Source organism: Rhinatrema bivittatum, chromosome 2 (assembly GCF_901001135.1).
Source record: "Rhinatrema bivittatum chromosome 2, aRhiBiv1.1, whole genome shotgun sequence".
NCBI lineage: Eukaryota > Metazoa > Chordata > Amphibia > Gymnophiona > Rhinatrematidae > Rhinatrema > Rhinatrema bivittatum.
Window position 1 is genome coordinate 40,546,127 of NC_042616.1, and position 27,608 is coordinate 40,573,734.

Genomic DNA, 27,608 nt, shown 5'->3' on the forward strand with positions numbered 1-27,608 from the left:
AGTTAATGAAGATTGCATTGCTAATGTATGTAATGTTTGTTTTTTTAGGTGCATGTCCATGTCGTTGCTCATCGCTGCAGTATGTGGAGAAGGTGATCGTGCTCCAGAACGTCCTTCCAACACTGATGCTTCTCACGCCTACACACCTCTCCTCTTGGCAGATGGCTCTCCCTCCTTGACTGTTACAACATTTCTTGAAGGTGAAATAAAATACCTGAACTCATAATACACGTGTGGAATTTTTAATGGGGAAGTCTGGTTTTACCTTTGGATGTGACGTTTTTCTCACTAGGTACTCCCTCTCCCAAAAACCCTTCCTCCCCCCTCCCTCTCACTACATACTCAATAAATAAACAAGTGAATGTGAAAATTAAACTTTTTTAGTTTGAAAATATATTAACTATTTACATAGTTTCAAAAACAAACAAACCAGAACTGGGGAAGGGCTCTCAAGGGACTAAATATAATAACAAAAAGAAAAAAAAAAAAGATTCCCAGGGAGTTAGGGAGGCAGGGTAGGAGGGTGCTCAGGACGGTGGAATGCAGCTCGCCAGGTCCCTTACGGCTTCCCCCAGCAGCTGTAGTTCCCGGAGCTGCGCATCCATGGTCCTGAGCATCCTCCTTTCAAAGGCCTGCTCACCTCTCAGCGCCGCCGCCATCATCCTCAGGAAAGGCTGGAATTGCTGCCTTGTCAGAGGCTCATCATCATCACCCTCGGGAGCCTGTGCTCCCGAGGGTGACGAGCCTCCCGGCTGCTGAGGTGGAGAGGGCGGCGGAGGGCCGTGCGTGCTTTCCTCGTCCAGCAAAGGCCGGGTCCCTGTGTCCCTAACTCCCTGGGCAAAACAGGGAGGAGGCCCTACAGGAAGGGAAGCAGGATGTGGCTCGGCTGAAGGCCCGGGGTGGGCCTCTTGCGCAAGGGGCGGCTCGATCACCGCCGCTTCCTCCCTTGGTGGTGATGGGGCTGGGGGACGAGCATCCCGCTCCCCTCCAGCGACGGCGGCTGCTGCTTCCTCCCCCACATCTTCCTCTTCGGTAGCCCCTTGAAACAAAAGCACGCGTGAGAATGATGGTTAGTGAAACGTTGACATACAGGTTTATCTGTACGTGGACACTGGCCGGTAGGCCGGGAGATTCACTTACCACCAGCCCCACCCCGCTCTGCACGCGGCCAGTCGAGCCCACGCCTCTTCCTGAGGCGCAGCCACCGGGCCTTCTTCTTCTATAAGGAAGAAATAGGAAGACCACATTGAGTGTGCTCTGCTCTGTAGCTGGTAATGGGACCTCCATGCTGGTAGGTGACTATGAATGCTACTCCTAGATGATTTCACTTGTTGCTCTTGCCCAGCCATTAATGCACCTGGATGTGGTGTTCTGGCACATGCACCTACAGTATACAGGAACATTTAAGCCTCCATGAAGGACCATGATACCCCAAGTTCATATTCTGTGGGAATATCCTTGTGGAGTAAGAAGAATCCTGCAACTGGTCCTCATCTAGGCCTCCTCAGTGCATTCTTAATGGTTTGCTCTCCTATGGGAAAGTGCTTCTCAAGTCAGCCTTCGGGCCACACCTAGGCATGTTTTCTAGTTACCCTCTAGGAGCAGGCGTGCTAATGAGTAGGAGAGAGTGGCAGCTGGGCATGAAAACCTGACTGCCTAGGTGTACCCTGAGGGCTGGCTGGCGAGGTATTGCTTGATATATCGCCATGAAACCATTTTATATTCCCTGGGTAAGTTAGTACCTTCTCTTCCTTACAGCATTAGTATACAGAGAAACAGCGTGAGCTTGTCTCACGCTGTGAAGTATAACAAGGAACAAGCAGAGTGAGCAGAGGGTTAATAGGAAGCGGGAGGGGGCGGTAACTCATGGAGACAGCAACAGTTGGAATTGCTGCTTCGCCATTGGTTACAGGGAATAAACATTTCTGGCGCCTTTTCTTCCGGGAGCAGCGAGGCAAAAGGCAGTGCTTGCTTTCCCTCTCACCCGCCCTTAAATGTTGGTTGTAATGAAAGCGTTTGTTAAAAGCGTTTGTTGTCGCAGTGGAGGCGGAAACCCGAGCCCTAAGTTATAATTGTGTATGTGTTTATAAAGGACATTGTTGGGGGGGGGGGGGGGGGCGGTGAATCTTGTGTAGTTTGGGGCTGCTACACAGGATGGCCGATGAGCAAGGGGGGGGGGGGGCGATGCTCTGGCCGCAAACTTACCCTCGCAGGAGCTGCGGCGGGGTACGTGGAAAGGGGTGAAGAAGCGTCTTACCCTCGCAGGAGCTGCGGCGGGGTAAGTGGAAAGGGGTGAAGAAGCGTCTTACCCTCGCAGGAGCTGCGGCGGGGTAAGTGGAAAGGGGTGAAGAAGCGTCTTACTCTCGCAGGAGCTGCGGCAGGGTACGTGGAAAGGGGTGAAGAAGCGTCTTACCATTCGGATGAAGTGGTAAGAGAAGTACCAGAAGAAGAAGGGGAGGAGGAGGGGGTTGGGGGGAATGTTTTGACTAATTGTTAAAAGTTGAAGGGCTCGGGTTAAGTTATGAAATAAACTGCAGCCCAATGTGTAAGCCAAATCATTTGGAGTTTGTCTTTTGTACAAGGGGGGGGGGGGGAGGGTGTGTCAGCGAGCGAATTGTCTTGCCTACCTATGTTATTGTGCCTCTAAGGCTTCAAGCATTCCATGTATATCTAGACTACTATATTTCTGTTACCTAACATGACCTAATAAAGCAATGAACATCCATGCTAATAATCTGAGGTGTAGACATTTAATATAACACTATAATGGTGGCCATTAGCAGCACCCCCCACCAGGCATATGAAGACCTTGACACCCCCCAGTGCCCCCCTTATGCAGTAGCTTAGACAATCACGGTAAACAGAGTCAACTTACCCCCCAACGGTAAGAAGCCCACTTGCTGAAGGACAGCTGTAGCTCCCTTCGTGCTCTCATCTGCCAGAAATTCCTCCTTCGGCCCTGCAGAGGGAACAGGTGATGCTCATCAGCCACCACCAGGGACTCCAGATGGGCAACGTCCCTGGTGGTGAGATTTGGCTGCCTGGCTCTGGCTGGCATTTTGCCTGAAGTGCATGCAGGAACAGGAAGTCCCTCCCTCGCGTTTGCGTGCGCGCGGTGAACAACGCGCGAGGTTCGCAGCAGGAACATACAGCGTATTTCGCACCGTTCGCGAGCACATGCGCGAACATTACAAAATACGTTGGCTTTGCCGCGCGCACCAACATACGAGCGCCTGTTTAAAAGTGAACTTAATTATTTGAAAGTGGTCTCTCAGCTGGGTGGGATTTTGGGTGCCTTATTAACTTTCCTTTCTGAATGAAGATTTTCTCAGAATTAATACATAAAAGCGGTCTCTTTATCAGTGAGGCTTTTCTGATAACTTGTGAGCTTTGTTTTATTGAGAAACCTTTTCCCACATTTTGTACTTACGCGTGGTCTCTTTTCGTTGTTGATTTTCTGGTGTTGCGCTAGTTTGCTTCTCCTGCTGAATCCCTTCCGATACTCAGAACATGTAAATGGAGTCTCTCCTATGCTTGTTTTCTGTTCCTTTTCTCTCTTCCGACTGAAGCTTTTCCCACAGTCTGCACTTGTAGAGGGTCTCTCCTCAGTGTGAGATCTCTGCTCTGATCTCAGTGTCACAGGATCCCTGCAGAACATCACACACACATCACAGGCACATCTTTCTTCTGCCATCAGGTTTCTCCACTTTTCCTCTGTACAAGAGATATTTCTGGCACTTTGCTCACACGCAGCCGAGTCTCTTGTTGGATCTCGTTCCTTCCTTTCCGAGATGCATCGCTTGCTATAATGTTTTCCCAAGTCAAAAAAGGAAGCTTCTCCTCTTTCTGATAAGCTCTTGTTCCCATCTTGATTGTTGCTGAGCTCCCGGTGGTGGATCCTCATATTACTGTTTTTCAGATCATTTTCTAGGTTAAAAAAAAAAAAAGCAAGCAAGCATCAGGCATTACCGTAGGAGGAGGACAGTTTAACAAGTTCAGTAATACAACCTGTTGGGGCTCGTTGCCTTTGTCCTTAATAGGTTGGATACAACTCTTTAAAATGATACTTCTCCCTAATTGGTTATATATTTTACAGATGACTCCCCTTTGGGTAACCCAGCGAGATTATAAAATACTATTCTGGGCTTTGAGACAATATCTGTGGCAGTTGCGACTCTGAGGCGTCCAATAGAGGAGGGGGGATTGGGTCTTCCAAATTTGCCATTATATAATTTAGCGTGCTGCCTACGCTATGTGAGAGACTGGATATTATCACAATCACACTTCACTCCTTACCAAAGCCTCCTGGAATGGTTTGGAGTACCATCACTTAACTACCTTCTCCAAATAGACACTCTACTGTTACCCCAACATTTGAAAATACACTTACTGCTCAGATCGTGCAGACAAGCCTGGATGCAATTATGCACACACTGCCATCACTCATATAGCTTATCCTCACTAATCATGAGAGCACAACACCCTTTATTTTTCCCCAGGCTTAGATACGAGTATATTTCAGAAATGGCAGAAACGTTGACTAATTTACATATATCCGTTGTATGAATTGCTATCGAGTAGACTACTAACGTTCCCCGAATTACAGCAACAATTACAGCAACTCATTACCTCTGAATATCATGCATTCTTGCAAGTTCAGCACTTCATACAGAGCAAAACACTCCAGCTGCAAGATAACACTTCCGCCAAAAACGATTAGGGAAGGTTTACAGGCGGGGAAGGTCCACTGCCCATCTATCTCTGCTTTGGTACAGGCAATACTAATGATCACAAAAAAAAGCAGTGCCTTGAGGGACTTTACTTAAAATGGCCCCGCTTCAATCTCTCACTTAATGACTTCAGAAATGAGTTCCTTACTCTCCCCGCCTCGTCTGACAATATCACTTTGGAAGTGTCACATTTCAAATTTCTTGGGCAATTGTATACACCACCACTCCGCGCCTACCAGACGAAGCTTGCAGCTTCCAAGCTATGCCTGAAATGTAAACTAGCTTAGGGTACTCTCTAGCATTGTTTTTGGGAGGGTCCCGTAATATTGCAATTCTGGGGAAAAGTTCAGCTGCAATGTGAGCTACTTCTACGCACTAAATGGGCTAACCATCCCAGTTTATGGCTTTTTTGGGATTCATACCTGGACCCAATCTTACCCTCCAACCAGCAGACATATTATTTCTTAATAAAGCGGGAATGATGGGTCGGAGGGTTATTCTATCCAAATGGCTGACGGGACAAAGTCCGGGGTATGAACACTGGTTCCAAAAAAATGCTCCACTTCTATTCATTAGAGTATGCAGTAGCACAGAGTGCCTCTCAAAAAAAAACATGTGAGCTTAGTCGGAATATATGGGCTGCCTTTTCAAAGTCTATTTCCCCCAACACAGCTTAAAGAATGGGAGGGATGTGCTGTAGGATTAATCCAAGCTTCCGAGATTCGTTTATTGTTTACATTCCCATGCTGCTTTGTTGAGTTTTATTTTACGGTATCATACCGCTGCTACGTCGTAACACTCCATTTGGCTATGTTCCCACCTTAGATCACTCCATTCTACTTCCAATTCTACAATAGATTTCTACAATAGTTTTCTATTTTGGATATGTCTCCCCGCTCTGAAATAGCAGTAATGGGATACACTAGATATCAACAAGAGCAATAACATGGAAAAGATAAGAGGGGAGAGGGGGGGGGGATGGTTATTGGATTCATGGGTTAATGGGTATTGCAGGTAGAGCCTAACAACCACAACATATCAGATCCATCTCTAGAATGTACCTTTTGGAATATGAGTCGTTTGTAAACCTGCTATGAAGGTTTTTTTTCTTTTCTGTTCTTACACTGTATCTGGGAATCCATGGTTCACTGGTGGTTCTAACAGCAATTATTTATCTATGATGTATGCCTACAGAGAAAGAACTGCTAAGAGCTTTGTCAACTGATTGTTTAATCAATTACTTTTGTATTTGTAAAATTAATAAAAATATTACTCAAAAAATAAAATACATTAGGCATTTTTTGCCTATTAAAGATTTTAGAATGACTGTACAAGACTTTTGTTAAACTGCCATTGATTATTGAAATGTCTTACTCAGGGGTCTTTCAAAATATCTACACTCAATTCAGTTACTCCAAAATATTAAATATCATATGTCACAAATTTTAATTCAACTTCATGTATCAAATTCAAAATTTTAGTACTTGTTTCTAAATCAAACAGAGGAGAAGGCACTACTTGATTTTAGTTTACTGCCTTTCTCGATCTGAATGCTATCAAAATAATGGTACATTGACATCTTTTCAGACATTGGGCCAATATTATGGAATTTGTTCCTTGTGAACTGTGTATTATTGATGAAACCAAGCTTTCTGCAAAAGCTTTATTTACTGAAGACTTTTCTAACATGTGAATTTATGTAACTTGTCCTCTATTTTCAAATGTCTGATGTAGTGTGTGTCTACTTTTTAAATATTACTTTTAATTATGTGAACTGCTTAGAATGATTGTTAAGCGGTTTATAAAATTAAAAACTGGAAGGCTCATCTGTAAATTCTATCCAGCAGCCCTGGGGAGAGGATTTCAGAGGTCACAGCGAACGATCCAGGCTTCGAACTCCACAGCCCCAGCTTCCAGAGGCCCCGCACCCCTTGCAAAGGCAGAAGACCAGAAGGCTCATCTACATACTGCTCCCAGCAACCCCCGGGAGAGGACTCCAGAGGTCACAGCGAGCGATCCAGGCTTCGAACGCCACAGCCCCAGTTTTCAGAGGCCCCGCACCCCTTGCAGCAGAAGAAGAAGACGGCACATCTCCTCAGAGATGTGCCGTCTCACCATCCCTATCCTCCCACACACCAGCCGACCCAAAACAAATACCACCAGCCATTGCCCAATTATCACCCAAAGATCACTAATACCCATCATGATTACGCCCCTCACACAATTCTTAGGCCTAGCCTCACTAGTCATATCCCTCGTCAACGCCCAATCTATCTGCAAAAAAGCTCCAATTCTTCATGACCTACTTACTGATGCCAGCCCCGACATATGTGCCATTACTGAAACATGGCTAAAAGATTCTGACCACGTCTTCATCAACCAACTCCCCTCTCAGACCTATGATATCTTCTCTATCCCCCGCCTCAAAAAAAAAGGGGGAGGATTACTCCTCGCCGCTAAAAAGCACCTCAAACTCAAACTCCACCCCTTCTAAACCACCCCACAAACTGGAAATTGGCCTCTTTAAATCTAAGACTATGCAGATCTGCCTCATCTACGCCCCCCCAGGCCTACTTGAACACGACACATCCCCCCTCATAGAATATATAACAAACAACATCAAACTTGACTCTGCAGCAATCATTCTCGGAGATTTCAACCTCCATGCAGACAACAACCCTATCACACCTGCCTGTGAAACACTAATGATCACCCTCCAAGCATTAGGCTTCAAGCAACTCATCACCTCTCCCACACATAAGGCTGGTCACACACTGGACCTCCTCTTTGTCAACAAGCACATCACCTCACACAGCACCCCTACCTCCACTCCCATCCCCTGGTCTGATCATTTCATCATTAACGCCCACCTCCACAACAATGCCCCCTCCTCATCCTCTCTCTCTCGAGATAAAACTCAGGCCACCAGCAAGACTATTGCCTTCCGCAAGCACTGCTCATCGGAAGACATCTCCCGTGCCTTTGAGAAAGCAAACAAATCCCTGGACCTCTCCAACCCGAACACAGCTTTGCAATCTTGGAATAACATCAATGCCAAGATAGCGGAGGAAGCCTGCCCCATGATACACAAAAAATACCCTTAGCCACACAGACAAAAAACCATGGTACACCAAAGAACTCAAAACGATCAAACAGGACCTTAGAGCCAAAGAACGCACCTGGCGTAAAAACCCCACTCCCACACACAAGTCAGCATATAAACATTCATTACACCACTACCGTCAAGCCACTAACCAAGCCAAAAAAGACTTCTACGCAGCCAAAATCCACAATTATCAATTCGATGCAAATGCCCTTTTCACGTTTGTTGCTAATCTCACTGCCCCCCCATGCCCCTTCTCCCCAGAACAAAACGCCAAAGAGAAATGCACAGAAATTGCTAATTTCTTCAAGAATAAAATTGACAACATTCTCCTTCGCTTCACCACCAAGCCCCCCACCACTTTCCACCTACCTACCAAAACATCCAGAACCAATCTGCAAACGTTCGAACAAACATCTACCCTTGAAATTGAAACCATTCTAAAAAGAATGAAACCTGCTTCCCATTCTGCTGACACCATCCCCTCTAAGACCCTCCTATCTTCTCCCACATCCATATCCAGACTTCTATCTGACTTGATCAACTGCTCTCTTACATATGGCAAGGTCCCAGACCCACTCAAACTTGCAATAGTCAAGCCCCTCCTAAAAAAGCCCACCTTAGACCCCAAAGACCCCTCTAACTACCGGCCTATATCCAACCTCCCTTTTGTATCTAAAATACTTGAAAAGGTTGTCAATACCCAGCTCTCTGACTACCTCGAAAACCACAACATTCTGCACCCCGCACAATTCGGCTTCCGTAAAGGTCGCAATACGGAAAACCTCCTTCTGGCAGTCACCAACACCATACATATAGGCATGGACCAAGGAACCTCATTCTTACTCGCTATACTAGATATCTCTGCTGCTTTCGACACTGTCAACCACCAAATACTCCTATCCCGGCTATCAGAAATCGGCATCTCTGGCACTGTACTATCATGGTTTACCTCATATCTCACCCATAGAGAATACCTGGTCAACATTGACAACTCTGAGTCCCCACGCATACCCCTCCTCCAGGGTGTCCCCCAAGGATCCTCCTTATCCTCCACCCTCTTTAACATATATCTTCTTCCCCTCTGCTATCTACTTTCTAACCTCGGTCTCAATTTCTTCATGTATGCGGATGATGTACAGATCCTCATCCCCATGCAAAAACCCTACAAGAAACTCTAAACTTCTGGGAATCCTGTCTTGCCTCCATTAACTCTCTCTTAGACAGCCTCCAACTCGCTCTTAACACAGCAAAAACTGAAATCATCCTCATTTCCAACAAACTCGAGGTTACCTCACAGGCCTCTACTAAAACTACCCCCACAACCCTCCCCATCCTGCCATCTATAAGAGACCTAGGTGTTGTATTAGACAAACACCTTAATTTTCATCCACACATCAAATCCCTTCTAAAAACCGGCTTCTATAAACTCCACATCCTCAAAAAGCTCAAACCCCTCCTCCACCTTCAAGACTTTCGCCTGTATTGCAGTCCACAATCCTATCAAAATTAGACTACTGCAATTCACTTCTCCTAGGCCTGCCCTACGCCACAATTAAACCCCTACAAATCTTGCAGAACTCCATGGCACGAATCATCACAGACACTCGTAAGAGAGAACACATCACACCCATTTTAAAAGAACTGCATTGGCTCCCCATCCCTTTCCGTATAAAATACAAAACCCTTACAATACTCCATAACGTGCTTCACAAAAATGACCACGAATGGCTCAAGGAAACACCACGTTTCCGTACATCCAATCGTCCATCCAGAGCCTCCACGGCGGGCACTTTACACATCCCACCCCTCAGAATAGCACACCACTCAACTACCAGAGAGAGAGCCTTTACCATAGCCGGCCCCTCCCTCTGGAATTCTCTTCCCACGTATCTCCGCCTTGAACCTTCCTTACCCAACTTCAAAAAAGGCATCAAAACCTGGCTTTTCTTACAAGCATATCCTGACTCCAATCAGACCTAAACCCCCTCCACTGCCACTTCCAATTCCCTTACCCCTTCTAATCCGTTGATGCATCCTAGGGAATTCCTGATTTTGTAAATTTGTAAATTTTTTATTCTCAGTTTTTTTTTTTAACACAGTTCCTATCAATTTCTCTCTCCCCTAGCACTTCACTACCTTTCTCCTTCCCGCAACTTCTGCGCTTACTGTCACCTGACCCCCATCCTCTCCTTTTTCCTTCACTGCTCCACCTCCCCCCTCCCTGTTATTTGTAATTTCCTCTTCCTCCTTTACAATGTTGATTGTGAACCGGCATGATATGTCCTATGAATGTCGGTATATTTTAAAAGCATTTAAATAAATAAATAAATAAGAAGACCGGAAGCACGCATCTAACAGTGCGTACACTTCAAACTTCCTTACTGTAACCTATCCATTTACTTTGATCTACCTTATCTGTTTACTAGACTTATCTGTTTTTTATTTGGTTTTATATGCTTTGATTTTACATGGTAATTGTGTTTGGTAGGAGTAATTTGTTGCAGATTTTATACATAAAATCTGCAACAAATTACAGAGGAGAGGATCGCCTTGCTGGTGGCTGAAAGGAAAGGAATCAGTAAGTTTTTGCTTGGAAAATTTTCTTTTTTAAAAGTATTGGGGCGAAGTTAACTATTGGGGAATATTATTTAGTGTTTTTGTGGGTTTGTGCTTTTAATAGTCAGTAAGGCAGCAATTAAACAGAAGTTAGAGTGTGTTTTTAAATAGTCAGTCTGTAAGGCAGCTAATAAGCAGAAGTTAGAGTGTTTGTGTATAAAAAATAAAATAAAGGTAGCCAGAAGCTAGAAATAAGCTAAGAGCAGGGTATACCTAAGTAAAAAGGTTGAAAAGTTCAATTACTCACCTTGGAAAGGTGTTAAAGTAGTGTGATTTGGTTTGATTAGGTACCAACATTTGTTAATCAAGCAAGCATTGAGTCACTCTGGCTAACTGAAGTGTTAGGGTTGTGTGACTGATTTGATTGGGCACCATCATTTGTTAATCAGAATAGCAGTGAGTCACTCAGGACAACTAACTGTAGTGTAAATCTCCAAAGGGATTGTTTTGCACTAATTTACCTTAGAAGCCCAATATATATTGCAAGGGAAGAGCTCAGTAACCCACAATCCAGTGGGAGCACTGAGAGGAGAGGTGGCTGAAAGGAATCAAATCAGTAAGTTTTGCTTAGGAAATTTTATTTTTTAAAAGTATTGTCCTTTGTAGAAAACCGTGTCCCAATGTGGATGTATCCACTGTTCTTCTTATATTCCTCAAGGTTAGCTGGTCATCACGTATCCGGGAATCCAAATGTCATCTGGCGTTGATAAGAACCAGAGCGGAAGACATTTGGATTCCCGGATACGTGATGACCAGCTAATCTTGAGGAATATAAGAAGAACAGTGGATACATCCACATTGGGACACGGTTTTCTACAAAGGACAGTGTGGTAACAACCCATCTGTTGAAGTTTTGTTTCACAGAGTAGACTCCCCTGAGGAAAGACGATCCGTCTGAAACATGTACGTGTTGGGACTTTAACAACAGATTCAGTCCACACAGAAGGGTTAAGGTACTCATTATTCTATAACAGTTATCAACCAAGGTTCTTACTAGTTTATAACAGTTAATAACTAACTGATATACGTCGTGGGAAAGAATTTAGAAGGCAATATTTCATAGTAACAGCATCAATGGATGTCATATAATATTATTAGGATTTTTAAACACAAAACAAGAGAAAAATCACTTCACAAAAGGAGGAGGTTGGAAGTTAATGATTATATATGCATTTGAGGTGCAGGGACGCCTACACGAGTATATGAAACTTTCAACCAATTCCTAAAAAATTTTTTCATTAACTATATACATATTAATAAAGGTAAAAAAATGTTTACACACCACAGACATGTAGGCTTTAAAGTTTATTCATCTTCTAAAAGTTAAATATTTATACAATTCAAGCAATAAACTGATTAATTGGAATTTAAAGAGTGTTTTCTACATAGCGATCGACAGTGTTGTTCTCTTTCTGACTGATATATAACTTCTGAGTTAGCCAGCTAAACACATTGGAATATGGGCCTCACTGTTTTATTTGGGAAAATGCATTTGAAAATTACCCTCCCTATGTGTTGCGGTCCTGGCCGCGAGCACCGCAGCCAGGCCCTTACCTCTTGATTCCCGGACCTATTCATAAGGTTTGCTTGGCTAAGAGCAGGACTTAGAAGGACAAATCACGGGTTTGGACTCTCCAGCCACTCTGACCGCGTCCAATTTGTCCAAATAAGTTTTTAGTAAGATAAAAATTGATTCTGATAAATCAGGGACTTTCATGGCGTACCTGGGCAGGGCTAATTACCCTGATAACTATGATATTCAGAGTTATCCAGGTAAGTTATCTGTGTAAGACTGGTTGTGTCAGAGAGCAGTTTAAGTTTATCCAGATAACTTGGACGTTATCCGAGTATATTCAGTGGAATGCATGACCGGCTGGGTTCTGCTCAATATCACGCTGAAGCTATCAAGACAACACACCACTTTCTGGCTTACACAATATCGGCCACAGGTGTTTGTTGGTGTTGTCACAGCACAAACCCTACTTTGAGGTCTATTGTTCTTCAAACTGCTGCAATCCTTTATTAAAAGTTAATAAAATTACAATTGGCAAATTCACAAAGGCGGTCTGAAATCATGTGCACTTGACACAGGAAGAGCAGTTTTTAATGACTAATTGCTTGCCCTGCAAACATTTTTCAATGACCTTCTGTGCACGGATTCAGATTCACAGGGGCATTTTGGAAAGATTAAACTATTTACACTTCACACAGGTAACACCAACACTGGCAGTGCAGACGGAGCCAGGTCAGGGCTCCGCTTCAGTGATCCCTTCCAGTCATTGTGAACGGAGGCTTTTGTGCTGCCAGAAATAGATTCTGAAGGTTTTCTTCAAACTGTGCTTCTCATTTTTCATCCTTTGAAACGTGATGGAACAAAAATAGGTGGAGGTCTATTTTCAGCCATTGTGCAGCTCAGCTAGTTAGCCAGATAAATACATCCAGCTAACTTTAGAACAGCCCTACAGCCCAACCAGATTTAGCTGGTGAGGTTAAGCGGCTAACTCTGCTCCTCCCCAGAACACTCCCATCTTATCCGGCTAAATTCTAGCCACGCAAGCCATTTAGATGGATAACTATAAAACTATCCATCTAAATGGCTTTTGAATATGGACCTCCAGATGTTTTCAAAGTTAATCTGAATATCATTTGTCATGTGTAGTTCTTGTAAATTGTCGTAATCCGCTATGCTGATGGGAGGAGCAATCAGATAGGAGGAGCAATCTGATGTATTCCGTAGGCGGAGTAGCAATCTGTTGTATAGACTGCTGGAGATAGTAGTGGGTGGATCCTTGGGCCAGTGGCAGATGACCCCGCCCCCGGGGGAAGATCCCGAGAGGGACCACCGGCTAGGCTTAGAGTATGGAGACAGACACGCACTAGCTCTTTTACTAAACAGGTCTTGAAACCACCAGAGGTAGCAGTAGTGAGCTGAAGTGCCCGGCTGGGCTGTAGTCCCTCAGGCACTGGAACCGCGATCCCTGGATGGCTGAGCTGTAGAGAAACTGTAGACAGTGAGTAGGCAGGGTATGCAGAGTTCATGAACAGAACTTAGATGACAACCCTCACATATTGGTCTCAGGGAGCTCAGGAGCTGGAAAGGATAGGCCCTCGAGGAACGAGTACCTGGTTCCAGGGAAAGCTCTGAGAGAGCGATGGTATCTCACAATGTTGTAGACAGTGATGGCTTCCAGGCAGAAGAGAATCAGCAGAGAGTCAGGAACGAGGGCCCTCGAGGAGCGGGTACCTCTGGTAAGTCCGAGGGGGCAGAGTAGCTTAGGCAGGGTAACCTGAGTAAACCTTGTCCTAACCTTTGCTAACTCGGTTTGTTAGCGATATCAGAGATCTTTAAATATTGGAAGCGGATGACGTCATCTCAGGGGAACACCCCTGAGGTTCGCGCTCTTGCTGGTACTTCACTCGGAGCGCACGCCCTAGGCTTCAGGCAACATTTATTTTATTTTTTATTTATTTAACATATTTATATACCGTTTTACCAATGAGACATTGACCAAAGCGGTTTACAACAATGTGATTATAACAAATCAACACAAAATAACTTCTAAAATATAAAAAATATAAAATTAAAAGGAATAAAGTAAAAATAAACTAAGTTTGAATAAAAATACAAATTTAAAATCATTATCAATAACTTAAAAATAAGTGAGTCAAAGGTTACAAGAACTGGCCGTTACTTTTAAAAACTCAAAGGTGGAAAAATAGTTAAGTTAACAAAGAAACTTTCTCTCCTCAAACATGTTTCCACAGATTAATTCTCAATAACTTTAACTGAATTAACTAGTTGATTCTGAATTCCCAAACGCTTCAGAAAATAGATGGGTTCTTAAAGCTTTCTTAAATTCCTTCCCGCAAGAGATTTGTCATAGGGGATCTGGCAAAGCATTCCACAGGATAGGGCCAGCAACGGAGAAAGCTCTTTGCCTAGTTATATTTAGAGCGGCCTTTTTCACTGTGGGGACCTCTAAGAGATTTTTTCCTGCTGGCCTAAGATCCCTCCCTGGCTTGTAAATTCTCAAAATAGTGCATAGCCAGGTAGAGTCGCTGTTATTTATCAAGGAATGAATTAAAGACAAGATCTGATACCGTATTCTGAATTTGACTGGCAGCCAATGTAGATTTTTCAGAACAGGCGAAATATGTTGTTTTAAAGAAGTAGCAGTGAGAAGTCTAGCTGCAGAATTTTGAATTAATTGACGTGGTCTAATCGCCATGTCAGGTAGACCAATATATAAACCATTACAGTAGTCTTATACCTGAAAAGATTAAAGCCTGCAACACTGCTCGATAGTCGTGGAAAAACAACAGAGGGCGAAGTCGTTTCAGAACATGCAGTTTAAAGAATGAGTTTTTAACTGTTCTGGAAATATGCTGGGATAGAGATAAATTTGAGTCAATCCAGACTCCTAAATTACGTGCTGATTTAACTATTTGTCTAACCTCAGTGCCTAGAGTTATGGTCGCAGGAGGAGCATTACTGGCATTAGCTAAAAAGCTAAGATAAAGAATTTCAGTTTTCTTTTTATTCAGTTTTAATCGGTTATGACCGATTAAAACTGAATCAGTGAGAATCATTGATTCAGACATTCTCACTGAATCAGTGAGAATGTCTCTGACCAGGATGACTTATAAGGAATAAACATGGCGGATCTGCAGCGTCGAGCTGGTCCAGGGACGCCGGAGAGAGACGGCAGGCAGACGCCACGGCAGCCAGCCGTCCTTCAGACCTGGAGGGAGTCGCCACAGAGGTAAAGAGGGCGGAGTGAAGACGTCGGGCAGCGACGGTCGCAACATAAATCAAGTGGATTATGCTTCTGTTTTTTGCTGCTCTTCAAACTCATCTCATCTCTCCATCTCCCCCATCTTTTTTCTTATTCCCTCTGCCTATCAAGTGATCCACTTGTAAGCCAGGGCTCGCAGTCTATATGCATTTGCTGTTTTTTTTTACTAACATTTAAGTATGAAGAAGTGAGGATGCGTGACAGTCACCTGCTCGGTGGCACTGGCTGCAGCTAGACTGGTAAACAGGAGAAAGTGGCATGTTAGGTTGTGGGGGACCCTGGATTTGGCCAAATTTATTGGTCTTGATGTGAGCAGTGGCAGTGATGGTGGGGGATAATCATCTTTCTCCCCTCCACCACCCATGAATGATAATTTTGTATGTACCCCCTCCTGACAGTCCTGTAGGAGGCAAGCATTTCATGCAGGATCTGCCTCATCCTTCGATGGATCCCTGTACACTTAACTTCAGAATGAAGTCAGAGAAGGAAGCAGAGGGGGCAGGAAGTGCTCTTCCTCTCAGCAGTTTTACCCCGGTCCCTCTTATTCCTGCACTCACCTGAGCAGCTGCTTCTCCCAGTTTCTCTTTCCTCTGATCCCGGCTCAGCCCTGATGTACGGCTCTTCCCCTCGTTCAATGCGGGATATAATCTCAGGGGTGGCGGTCGGAGAGCCTGTTCCTGGGGTAAGAGCACTGCATTAGGTTTCCCACAATCACTGTGGGTGTGATTTCCCCACATTTAGGGCTTAGAAACATTTCTAGCATAAAGAATTTCACCAACTTCAGTGAATGAAAACATTCAAATTCTCAGTTAAAGAGGAAAGTTTCAGGGCCCTGCAAGTCTCAGAGAAGTCTCTCTTGACTCATCTCGTCAGTCGAGCTCTCACGATTATCAACCTCCTTTCAACATGCACGAGCCTGGAACAGGACAGAGGACACACACGGAGCATGCTCAGACTGCAAGTCTTATCCATAAGACATGGAAAGAGGTGCTTCACAACTTTAAGAACAATATAATTTAAGGCAATTTTATACAAAAGTGATATACCAAAGATACCATTGGCTGCCCATCCACTTCAGAATAATCTACAAGGCCATTCTCACCATTTTCAAAAACATCCATCAATTAGCCCCAATCGATCTACATATCCCCCTCCAATTACACCATTCCACAAGACCGAAAAGAGATGCTTACAAAGGATCACTTCAAGTACCTCCAGCCAAGACTACCAGACACATCACGCTCAGAGATTGGGCATTCTCCACAGCCGGTCCAACATTATGGAACTCCATTCCCCCGGATCTTAGAATGGAACCCAACATCTCAACATTCAAGAAAAGACTCAAGACGTGGCTGTTCACGCAGGCCTTTCCTAACTCCAATTCCATCTAACTTCCTTCTTTCAACACGCTCCGCTAGCATTAGCGTTAATAGCCACCTTTTACAATGTTATTTATACTTATATATAACTATCTGATCTTCATTTCCCTTCTCATTCCAAGTTATTGTTTTCCTTGTTATATGTAACTGCTTTTCTGCACTATTGTTTAAATGGTAAAGTTTATTATAATTACACCCCTGTTTCTTGTGAACCAGCATGATGGGACCACCGTCTTGAATGTTGGTATATAAAAAAGTTAAATAAATAAATAAAAATAAATATCATATCAAAGGTCACAATAACTAAGGGTGGCCCACTCTACTTGTTATCAGTTAAAATCTATTACATTCACCAACTACTATACCCAACAAACATACATCACATTCAAACTAAATATCACAGATAGTACTCAAAAGAAACCCCAACAGAGAACCCTGTTTTGCTCTAAAATAGCTTCTTCGGGGGGATTTCTTAACACCATAAAAAGACCCAAACAAAGAGCCCAATAGTTATTGTGACCTTCAACACAGTTTCTAAACAATACCCAAAACATATAAGATTCACAGACATATGTACTTTCATGGGACCGCAATTATGTGAGAACACCATATAAAATTCACACACACACACACACACTTTCATGGGGCCGCAGTTATACATCAATAATTCAGCAAAACCAAATGAAATTCAAATGATGCAAGAAACGGAACGATGAAATTCAATGGACAAAATTACCAAGAGTCAATAAAAAAGTATAAAGGAGCCAGCAGATATGAAAAGTAGACAAGAAACCAAATTTTCAGGCGAGCTATCAACTTGTAGTTTAAATATAATTTTATTGATCTTCAATGCATCAAAAATGAATCTCCTTCAGCAAACTCTATCAACTGAATCAAACATTTCCACAGATTTCGAGGAAAAGACAGTAACTGCTAGGATAGTATTCTTGGACAGACAGGCTGTCAAACTTTGAAAAAATAGCTGCAATGTATGTCCCAAGGGGTGATCATGGCCTTCAAAGAAATTTGTAAATAGAGTCAACAAGGATCTTGGTCAGAATGATGTTACCTGTGGACAACAGGAGAGGAACGCATGCTGGTGGGGCAGAGGGCCGGTTCTAAGGGAAATGGCATATTCTCAGGTGAAAGTCGCTGAGTCGTTCCCCCCGTTTCCTATACCCTCAGCGTGTTTGGTGTGGATTTGGGGGGGACTTAAATGATCCGGGGCTTGAACCCCATTAGGCAATGCTCCTGCCACTCCCTAAATACTTGTGCGTCTCTTCTCCTATTCCCCTAAAAACTGTACATATAAGAAAACAAAACACTATTTAAATTATTTAGAGAGGCTGCAGTGAGCAGGGAGACCAGGGGGAAAAAAATCTGTAGTAATCTCATCTCGAAACTGGCAATTTCCCGATACCTGCAAGCATATTTTATTACCAGAAATAAAATGACCCACCCAGTGCAAACTGTCCAGCCTAGGGGATACGTATGATCTGCAGGGAAGGGAACTGTTAAATCAACCCACTAAGTTTGGCAGTTTCCTACTTGAAATTCTTTCTATGTGGATGATAGATACCCAATGTTGATACTTTGAATGAAGTCCTGAGATATTTTGCACGGAAAGAAAATATAAATGAATCAATAAAATATTAAAATAGTTTCCAATCTTTGTTGCCCCTGACTTGATTTTTTCCTCACATGTAAATCAAAATCCATTCAAATGGATAAAGGGGATGGAACAGCTCCCCTATGAGGAAAGGCTGAAGAGGTTAGGGCTGTTCAGCTTGGAGAAGAGACGGCTGAGGGGGGATATGATAGAGGTCTTTAAGGTCATGAGAGGTCTTGAACAAGTAGATGTTAATTGGTTATTTACACTTTCAAATAATAGAAGGACTAGGGGGCATTCCATGAAGTTAGCAAGTAGCACATTTAAGATTAATCGGAGAAAATTCTTTTTCACTCAATGCACAATAAAGCTCTGGAATTTGTTGCCAGAGGATGTGGTTAGTGCAGTTAGTGTAGTTGGGTTCAAAAAAGGTTTGGATAAGTTCTTGGAGGAGAAGTCCATTAATGGCTATTAATCAATTATATTTAGGGAATAGCCACTGCTATTAATTGCATCAGTAGCATGGGATCTTCTTGGTGTTTGGGTAATTGCCAGGTTCTTGTGGCCTGGTTTGGCCTCTGTTGGAAACAGGATGCTGGGCTTAATGAACCCTTGGTCTGACCCAGCATGGCAATTTCTTATGTTCTTATCAACAGAAATAATCTTATATATAAGGCTAGATCATCATATATCAGGATGCTGTCCCAGCACTGATTCAAATGCAATCTGATACTTATAAGGTGGCATCAAAGTGTAGTGGTTGGTCTGCCTGGTTTTTTTTTTTTTTGTTTTTTTTGCATAAGTTTTCTTAGGCAGATAAAAACTTCCCTTCTTTGTGAATCTCATTCGGTCACCACCAGAGAACGTGATTGTGCTAAAGATTTCCCTTCAGTGTCTGAACTTTGCATTCAAGAAAACGTCAGTGAGATTCGCACAGAAGATGAGTTTTGTTTATCTGCATAAGAAAATGTACACAAAGAAACAGGCAGACCAATGACAACACAGACACCACGTTATAAGTATCGGATTGCGTTTTATACAATGCTGAGTCAGCGTCCTGATACATGAATATACATGTAAACCGGGGTGATATGTATACTATACAGGAACCTCCGGTATATAAATTATTTAAATAAATAAATAAATAAATAAATGATGGTCTAGATTTATAGAAGATTATTTCTCTTGATATATTTGTGCGGATTTTTACTTTACTTGTGTAATTTGTTTTCTGCTCGTTTAGGTTCTCACGGTTCTGTTGATTTTCCTCTCCCCATGTCTCTCACTTCTCATTCTCTGGCCATGTCTGTTCATTTTTCGCTTTGTCTCTGTGGAGTCTTACCTTTTTCTTTTTTTTGTTTCAGGTTTATCTTCCTCTGCCTCCCATTCCTTCAGCAGTGTCTTTTTCATTACAATTTATTCTCCCTTCCCTTTCTACCTCTTTTTCTGCCTCACCACCTTCATCCCCTTCCAGTTTCTCCTCTGATCTCTTCTCTCCCCTTTCTCTCTTCAAATTCCTCCTGTACAAATCTCCCTCTCCTCTTCCAGCCGTTCTCTCCTTTACTCTCTCCTCTTTTCCATCTTCCTCTAGTACTACTTTCTCCCTCATTCTCCTTCCATCTTGTGCTTGCTCCATCCTCTCCCCGTATTCCTGTGCTTTTTCTCCCTCAATCCTTCCTTCCTGCACTCTGTTCCCCACCTGCCTCTAATGCTCTCTCTTCCTTCTGGATTCTCATCTCCCCCACCCCCCGCATTCACTCTCTCCTCATTCATCCTGAGAGCTCTCTCTTCTCTCCCTTCATCCTAGACATTAAACTATTCCCCTTGCTCCGGCACTCTCTCCTCCACGTGTGCTATGCTCTCTCCCTGCACTCTGTCCTCACCCTCACGCCACCCAATATTTCTTCACGGAAAGGGCAGTGGATGATTGGAATGACCTCCTTGAAGAGGGTGGTGAAGACAAGAACAGGACGTGGGATAAACACAAGGGATCCCTAATGGCTAAAAGATGGAAATGAAAAAAAAAACGTGGTTAACCTGCAAAGAGCAGCAGCTGCTCCCCTTAACAGACGGCACAGGGATAACCTGCCTGGTGTGGCAGTACTACCATTAAAAAGAAAAATCTTGCTGAGCAGACTGGATGGACCAACGGGGGTCTTTTTCTGCTATTTACTATGTTACCCTCTTCCTTCAGCCCTCTCTGCGCCTGTATTCTTCCTGCATGTGCTGTTTCTCAAAATGTTCCCCTTTTTATTAAGCTGACAGATACCTTTCACATTCCCATCCTCTGCTCTCCACCCCCCTCATGCACACACTCGCAGCATCTGCTCTCCCTGTAATCCTCCTGCCACTTACCTCACTGCATCTGTCCCTTTTATTCCTGCCCCTCACGCGCTCACAATATCGACTCTCTCCCCTATTCTTCCTGTATCTCACAGCTGCTGCCCTCACCCTACTCACACCAACCGCCTTCCCTGTACTCCTGCCACTCAACTCTTGTAGACCACATGGCTCCATCCTCCTCAAGGTTCTTCCTTCAGCCCCCCCTCCCTCACAGACCTGATGGCTCCATTTCCCTGCCCCACTGTTATCACTGCAGAACCATTAGCAAACGTAAGCAGAAATAAATTGTTGAGGCCATCCATGGGCCCAGCAAGGGTGATAGAAGCAGGCAATAATTGAGTGGTCATAGATCTCACATGTCCTGATGAAACAACTGACACAATCATTACTGAGATATAAATTATCTCCCATTATTATTGTGTTGCCAATTTTATTTCCCTTTCTAATTTCTGCTACCATTTCACAGTCTATTTCTTCTCTTGGCTGGGTGGACAGTAGTATTCACCCACTACTATACTCTTATCCATCAGACATGGAACTTTGATCCATAAGGATTCCCCAGTGCATTCTGTTTCCTGCAGGGACTTTCATTCTGATGGCTCTACACCATCCTTTACTTATACTGCCATCTCTCCATCTATTTGATTTGCCAAGTCATGTCAATACAATATTTTTTAGAACATTTTATTTAATAGCTGATGCACACATCAATAACAACATCATATAGGCATCATAAGGTTAACGAAGAAAAACATGCACATATCAGCAAATCAGACAAAAATAGAATGCAAGGTAAAGTTTATAACAACTATAAATGAATAAACCAGTAGCTGAATATCAAAGGAGTCATCCAGCAAATAATTCTAAAACGTACCCTAAATAATATTTATCTACCTTCCCTCAAAGGGAATACATGATTTTATTCGACTAAAGCATTTTCCACCAATTGTTTTTCCCCACAGAGGAATACATGAGGCTCTTTAAAAAAAAAAAAAAAAAAAAATAGTGTGCTTAAAAACTATATGATAAGAACTCTGTCTACATCAGAAATCTGTGGTGTTATATCTCTTCATAGACCCAGCAAACCCAAAATTGGATTAAACAAGAAATCACATTTGCAAATCAACTCTATTTCACCCCATAATAACAGCTCCAGAGGCAAGACCACCAAACATGAAAATATGTAACCTTAAGGCCACAGCAGAGAGGCTTACCTAGAAAAATTTTTTTTTTAATTCTTTATTTATTGATTTTTAAATACAATACATGGATATAACTATTGTATTTGTAAAATACAGAACAGGAACAAGAAAAATATATCAATGCAGAATATTAAACTATATATATCTATTCTTCCATTGTTCTGTAATCTGTTGCAAGAAAATAAAGAGAAAGTGTAATTTATTGGAGCAAAGTACAATGAAAACAATTTTTATAAGAAAAAGTAAGCTAGTTCCCTTTCCTATCTAGTTCTCCCCCGACTTATCTAATCCTACAAGTGTACTGAGGTGTACAGGATCAGTGTAATGATAGGTCTGCCCTTTCATTTTAACTATACATTTACAGGGATAACGAAGCAAAAACTGCCCTCCTCTCTCAAGTACAGTTTGTCTCAGAGCGAGAAATCTTTTCCTCCTAAGTTGCGTTGATTTAACTATATCTGGATATATCCAGATTTTATAACCGTAGAAAGTTTTCAGTCTATTTCGAAAAAAGTATCTTAATATGTTTTCTTTATCCGAAATAAAGGCTAATGTGACTAACATGTTACTTCTCTTCTCTATTACTAATTCATCCTGAGATTTTTCTAAAAGTTCTGATAAGTCTAGTGATAGCTCAGCATTATTCTTTTGTTCCTCAGCTTTTCCTATTATTTGTTGTTCAACTACTTGTGTTTGCTCTTTTACTACGGTACCAATATTTGTGTTAATATAAAAGGCTTTAACTATTGTTGGCATAAGTGCCTCCGGTATCTGTAATATTTGTAGAACATAAGATCTAAACAGTTCAATTGGATTTACTTTGCTAGTAATTGGAAAATTTATAATTCTTAAATTCAATATCCGGGAATAATTTTCTATATTCTCTAACTTCCTCAACATCTCAGTCTCTCCTTTTATCTGCTGTACCTGAATTTTTTCTATTTGTGATACCCTTTGTTCCATAACTTTCATATCTTTCTTTTGTGCTATCATTACTTCTGCATTACTTTTCACAACTGAATTAGTCTCATTTACTGCCTGTGTTAATTATTTATAGAAGAGTCCAGTTTAGTCAAGAATGTCCATAACGTTTCTAGTGTTATATTTTTAGGTCTCACAGTCAATTCATGTAATATTTTCTTCTCATTTGCAACTTCCTTTTTTCCTTTTATACCCTTTTCAGATGTTTGATCTCGTTCCGATTTTGTATCTGTACTTGTGGGGGATACAGTCTTTACATTCAAAATCTCCAGTTCGTCTCCATTTGTTACTTCACTTTCTTCCATACTCCCAGTTTCTCCTTGGGGATTTGTTGGCTTGTTGAGGGATATTATCCCTTCTTTGCCTGGAGGTGTTGGTGTGTGCGGGGCCCCTGGACTTAGAGAGATGTCCTCGGCCAGTGGGGATATAATATGCTCCATATCAGTCCCCACAACGGCCCCCTCAACAGGGGTATTTTGTGGGAAACTAAGCCAATCTGTCACAGTCCTTTGAGCAGAGTTCACTGTTGGGGTACTTGAAATTGGCCTAATTTTGGCCTTACGTTTCGTATGCGGCATAAATATGGCTATTAAGCAAAACTCTGTTCCAGACGGGCAGAGGCTGTGCTTACTTATTATCAATACACTTCTCTTTAAGGAGGTTGAGGAGTTATCTTATAATACGAGTTATCTTACTTGCAGCTGTTTCTCCTGATTATCAAGCTTTTATCAAAATATTTCTTATAGAAAAGCTTTACCTGCGTATCCGGCGAATCTGGCGGATCTGGTCGGAGCTGGTCAGAGCCGCGCGCCCCTTAGGCGCACGGCTTTGGCAGCGCGCCGTCGGCAGCTACGCGCCGTCAGGAAATCAATTTATGTAAATTTTGGCCCCTCCTGTTGATGTTGCAGCCGATGGTTGGCTGTACTGGATACCGTCGGGGCAGGCTCGCGTCTACCCCCGGAAGTCCCGTTTCAGTTGGAAAATGAAGGTAAAAACCTTAATTCAGGTAGGCAGCCGCAGGGAAGCAGGAAATCTTAGCGAGATCAGCAGGTAATGTCTCCTCACCTCGAGTGAACTCACAGCAGGCAAGGCTTTATAATCCCTTTCGGCCCCTCCTGTTGACGTTGCAGCCGATGGTTGGCTGTACTGGATACCGTCGGGGCAGGCTCGCGTCTACCCCCGGAAGTCCCGTTTCAGTTGGAAAATGAAGGTAAAAACCTTAATTCAGGTAGGCAGCCGCAGGGAAGCAGGAAATCTTAGCGAGATCAGCAGGTAATGTCTCCTCACCTCGCTTACCTAGAAAATTTGATGAAGAATGGTGGGCATCTATAAATATGACGACGAAGCCTTACCATAATATCCACCCTCCTGGATCATATAGAAATGGAGTGCACTGCCTGCAAATTTAAGATAATTTTCTTTCCTTGAGTCCTGCTAGACCAGTCTTCACATATGGGATTTTCCTCCGCCACAGCTGAAGGAGACAGAGGACACACCTCTTTTATGACCTCACTGTGAACTATAAGGGAGGAGTGGTTCTGGGCAGTTGCCAGTAGCCTACTACCAAAGCCTTGTGACAAATAGAAATCTTCCTAATACTACATTCTCAAAAAAACACCATAGACTGGAAGAGGGACCTTGGTGTGATAGTGTCTGGTGATGTGAAGGCGGAGCAGCAATGTGACAAGGCAACAGCTAAAGCCAAAAGAATGCTGGCATGCACAGAGAGGGGAATAACCAGTAAGAAAAAGGAGGTGATAATGGCTTTGTACAGGTCCTTGGGGAGACCTCGCCTACAGTACTGTGTTCAGTTCTTGAACCTGTATCTCAAACAGGATAGAGACAGGATGGAGGTGGTCCAGAGAAAGGCAACCAAAATGGTGTGGGGTCTGTATCAGAAGACTTATGAGAAGAGGCTGAAACATCTAAATATGTATATCCTGGAAGATGCAGTGCAGGGGAGATATGATGCAGACCTTGAGATACCTGAAAGGTTTTAAGGATGCATGATCTTCAACCTTTTCCATTAGAATTATTCGCAGGATGCTGGATGAGAAATTAGGGAAGTTAACCAAATTGGTAGTGCAGTAATTATAATGGGAGATTTCAATTACCCCAATATTGACTGGGTAAATGTAACATCGGGACATGCTAGAGAGATAAAGTTCCTGGAAGAAATAAATGACAGTTTTATGGAGCAACTGGTTCAGGAACAGACAAGAGAGGGAGCAATTTTAGATCTAATTCTCAGTGGAGCACAGGATTTGGTGAGAGAGGTAACGGTGGTGAGGCCGCTTGGCGAAAGTGATCATAACATGATCAAATTTGAATTAATGACTGGAAGGGGGACAGTAAGTAAATCCATGGCTCTAGCACTAAACTTTCAAAAGGGAAACTTTGACAAAATGAGGAAAATAGTTTAAAAAAAAAACAATCCCTGAAAGGTGCAGCTACAAAGGTAAAAAGTGTTAAACAGGCATCAACATTGTTAAAAAATACCATCTTAGAAGCGCAGTCCAGATGTATTCCACACATTAAGAAAGGTAGAAGGAAAGCCAAACGATTGCCAGCATGGTTAAAAAGTGAGGTGAAAGAGGCTATTTTAGCCAAAAGATCTTCATTCAAAAATTGGAAGAAGGATCCATTAGAGGAAAATAGGATAAAGCATAAGCATTTGCAAGTTAAGAGGTAGATTTTAAAAACATACGTACGCTGGATTTTATAAGATACGCGCGTATCTTATAAAATCCGGGGTCGGCGCGCACAAGGGGGTGCACATTTGTGCAACTTGCGTGCGCCGAGCCCTGCGCGCGCTGCCCGTTCCCTCCGAGGCCGCTCCGAAATCGGAGCGGCCTCGGAGGGAACTTTTTTTCTACCCCCCCGCACCTTCCCTTCCCCTACCTAACCCACCCCCCCCGGCCCTATCTAGACCCCCCCTACCTTTATCGGAGAAGTTACTACTGCCTCCGGGCAGTAGTAACTTATGCGCGCCGACGCAGCAGGCCCCGACACAGGCTGCTGTGTCGGGGCACTCGGCCATGCCCCCGGACCGCCCACATCCCCCCGGACACGCCCCCGATCCCTAACCACGCCCCCTGGCCACTCCTCCGACCGCCCCTTTTTGCAAACCCCGGGACTTACGTGCGTCCCGGAGCTTGCGCGTGCCGCCGAGCCTATGCAAAACAGGCTCGGTGCGCGCAGGGGGGGTTTGGGGTAGGTTTTCGGGGGGTATGCGCGTACCCCTTTGAAAATCTACCCCTAAATGTAAGACATTGATAAGACAGGCAAAGAGAGAATTTGAAAAGAAGTTGGCCATAGAGGCAAAATCTCATAATAAAAACTTTTTAAAATATATCCGAAGCAGAAAGCCTGTGAGGGAGTCGGTCAGACTGTTAAATGATCGAGGGGTTAAAGGGGCACTTAGGGAAGATAAGGCAATTGAAAAAAAGACTAAACAAATTCTTTGCTTTGGTGTTTGTTGAAGTGGATGTTGGGGAGATACCCGTCCCGGAGATAGTTTTCAGGGGTGATGAGTCAGATGAACTGAATCAAATTATGGTGAACCTGGAAGATGTGGTAGGCCATGTTGACACACCCCAGGGTTCTGAAGGAACTAAAACATGAAATTTCAGACATATTAGTTAAAATTTGTAACCTTTCGTTAAAATCTTCCATTGTTCCTGAAGATTGGAAGATGGCCAGTGTAACCCCCATATTTAAAAAGGGCTCCAGGGGTGATCTGGGAAACTATAGACTGGTGAGTCTGACTTCACTGCCGTGAAAAATCATGGAAACTGTTATAAAAAATAAAATCACAGAACATTTAGATAGACATGGTTTTATGGGACACAGCCAACATGGATTTACCTAGGGGAAGTCTGAAGTCACAAATCTCCTACATTTTTATGAAGGGGTGAATAAACATGTGGACAAAGGTGAACCAGTAGATGTAGTATATTTGAATTTCCAGAAGGCATTCAACAAAGTCCCTCATGAGAGGCTTCTAAGAAAACTAAAAAGTCATGGGATAGGAGGCAATGTCCTTTTGTAGACTGCAAACTGGTTAAATGACAGGTCAGAAAGTAGGATTAAATGGACAATTTTCACAGTGCAAAAAGGTAAACAATGGAGTGCCTCAGGGATCTGTACTAGGATTGGTGCGTTTTAATATATTTATAAATGATCTGGCAAGGGGCACGATAAGTGAGGTGATCACATTTGCGGATGATACAAAATTATGCAGAGTAGTTAAATCTCAAGTGGATTGTGATAAATTGCAGGAGGACCTTGTGAGACTGGAAGACTGGGCTTCCAAATGGCACATGAAGTTTAATGTGGACAAGTGCACAGTGATGCATAAAGGGAAAAATAACCCTTGCTGTGGTGAAAAAAGCAAACAATGTTAGGAATTATTAGAAAGGGAATGGCAAATAAAATGGTGGATGTCATAATGTCTCTGTATCGCTGTAAGGTGATGAGACCTTGAAAACTGTGTGCAGTTCTGGTTGCCACATCTCAAAAACAATATAGTTGCACTGGAGAAAGTACAGAGAAGGGCAACCAAAATGATAAAGGGCATGGAACAGCTCCCTTATAAGGAAAAGTTAAAGAGGTTAGGGCTGTTCAGCTTGGAGAAGAGACGGCTGACGGGGGATATGACAGAGGTCTATAAAATCATGAAAGGACTTGAACGGGTAAATGTGAATTTATTATTTACTCTTTCAGATAATACAAGGACTTGGGGGCACTCTATGAAGTTAGCAAGTAGCTCATTTAAAACAAACTGGAGAAAATTAATTTTCACTCAAAGGAAAATTAGTTCTTACCTGTTAATTTTCGTTCCTGT

At 43.0% G+C, this 27,608-nt stretch overlaps 1 protein-coding gene across 2 annotated transcripts in view; it reads right to left on the reverse strand.

The window, feature by feature from the left end:
• Positions 1–364: 364 nt before the first annotated feature.
• The window catches only part of LOC115085933 (zinc finger protein 154-like), a 33,217-nt gene continuing 5,973 nt past the window's right edge, over positions 365–27,608 (reverse strand). The window contains exons 4-8 of one of the 2 annotated variants that reach the window (XM_029592482.1): positions 15,806–15,925; positions 3,431–3,927; positions 2,876–2,959; positions 1,141–1,219; positions 365–1,039 (exon numbers count right to left, since the gene is read on the reverse strand). In XM_029592482.1, the coding sequence (XP_029448342.1) occupies positions 528–1,039; positions 1,141–1,219; positions 2,876–2,959; positions 3,431–3,927; positions 15,806–15,925 (1,292 nt within the window). In that variant the 3' untranslated portion in view covers positions 365–527. The remainder of the gene's footprint in view (positions 1,040–1,140; positions 1,220–2,875; positions 2,960–3,430; positions 3,928–15,805; positions 15,926–27,608) is intronic. The other variant, XM_029592483.1, reaches the window with a different exon arrangement.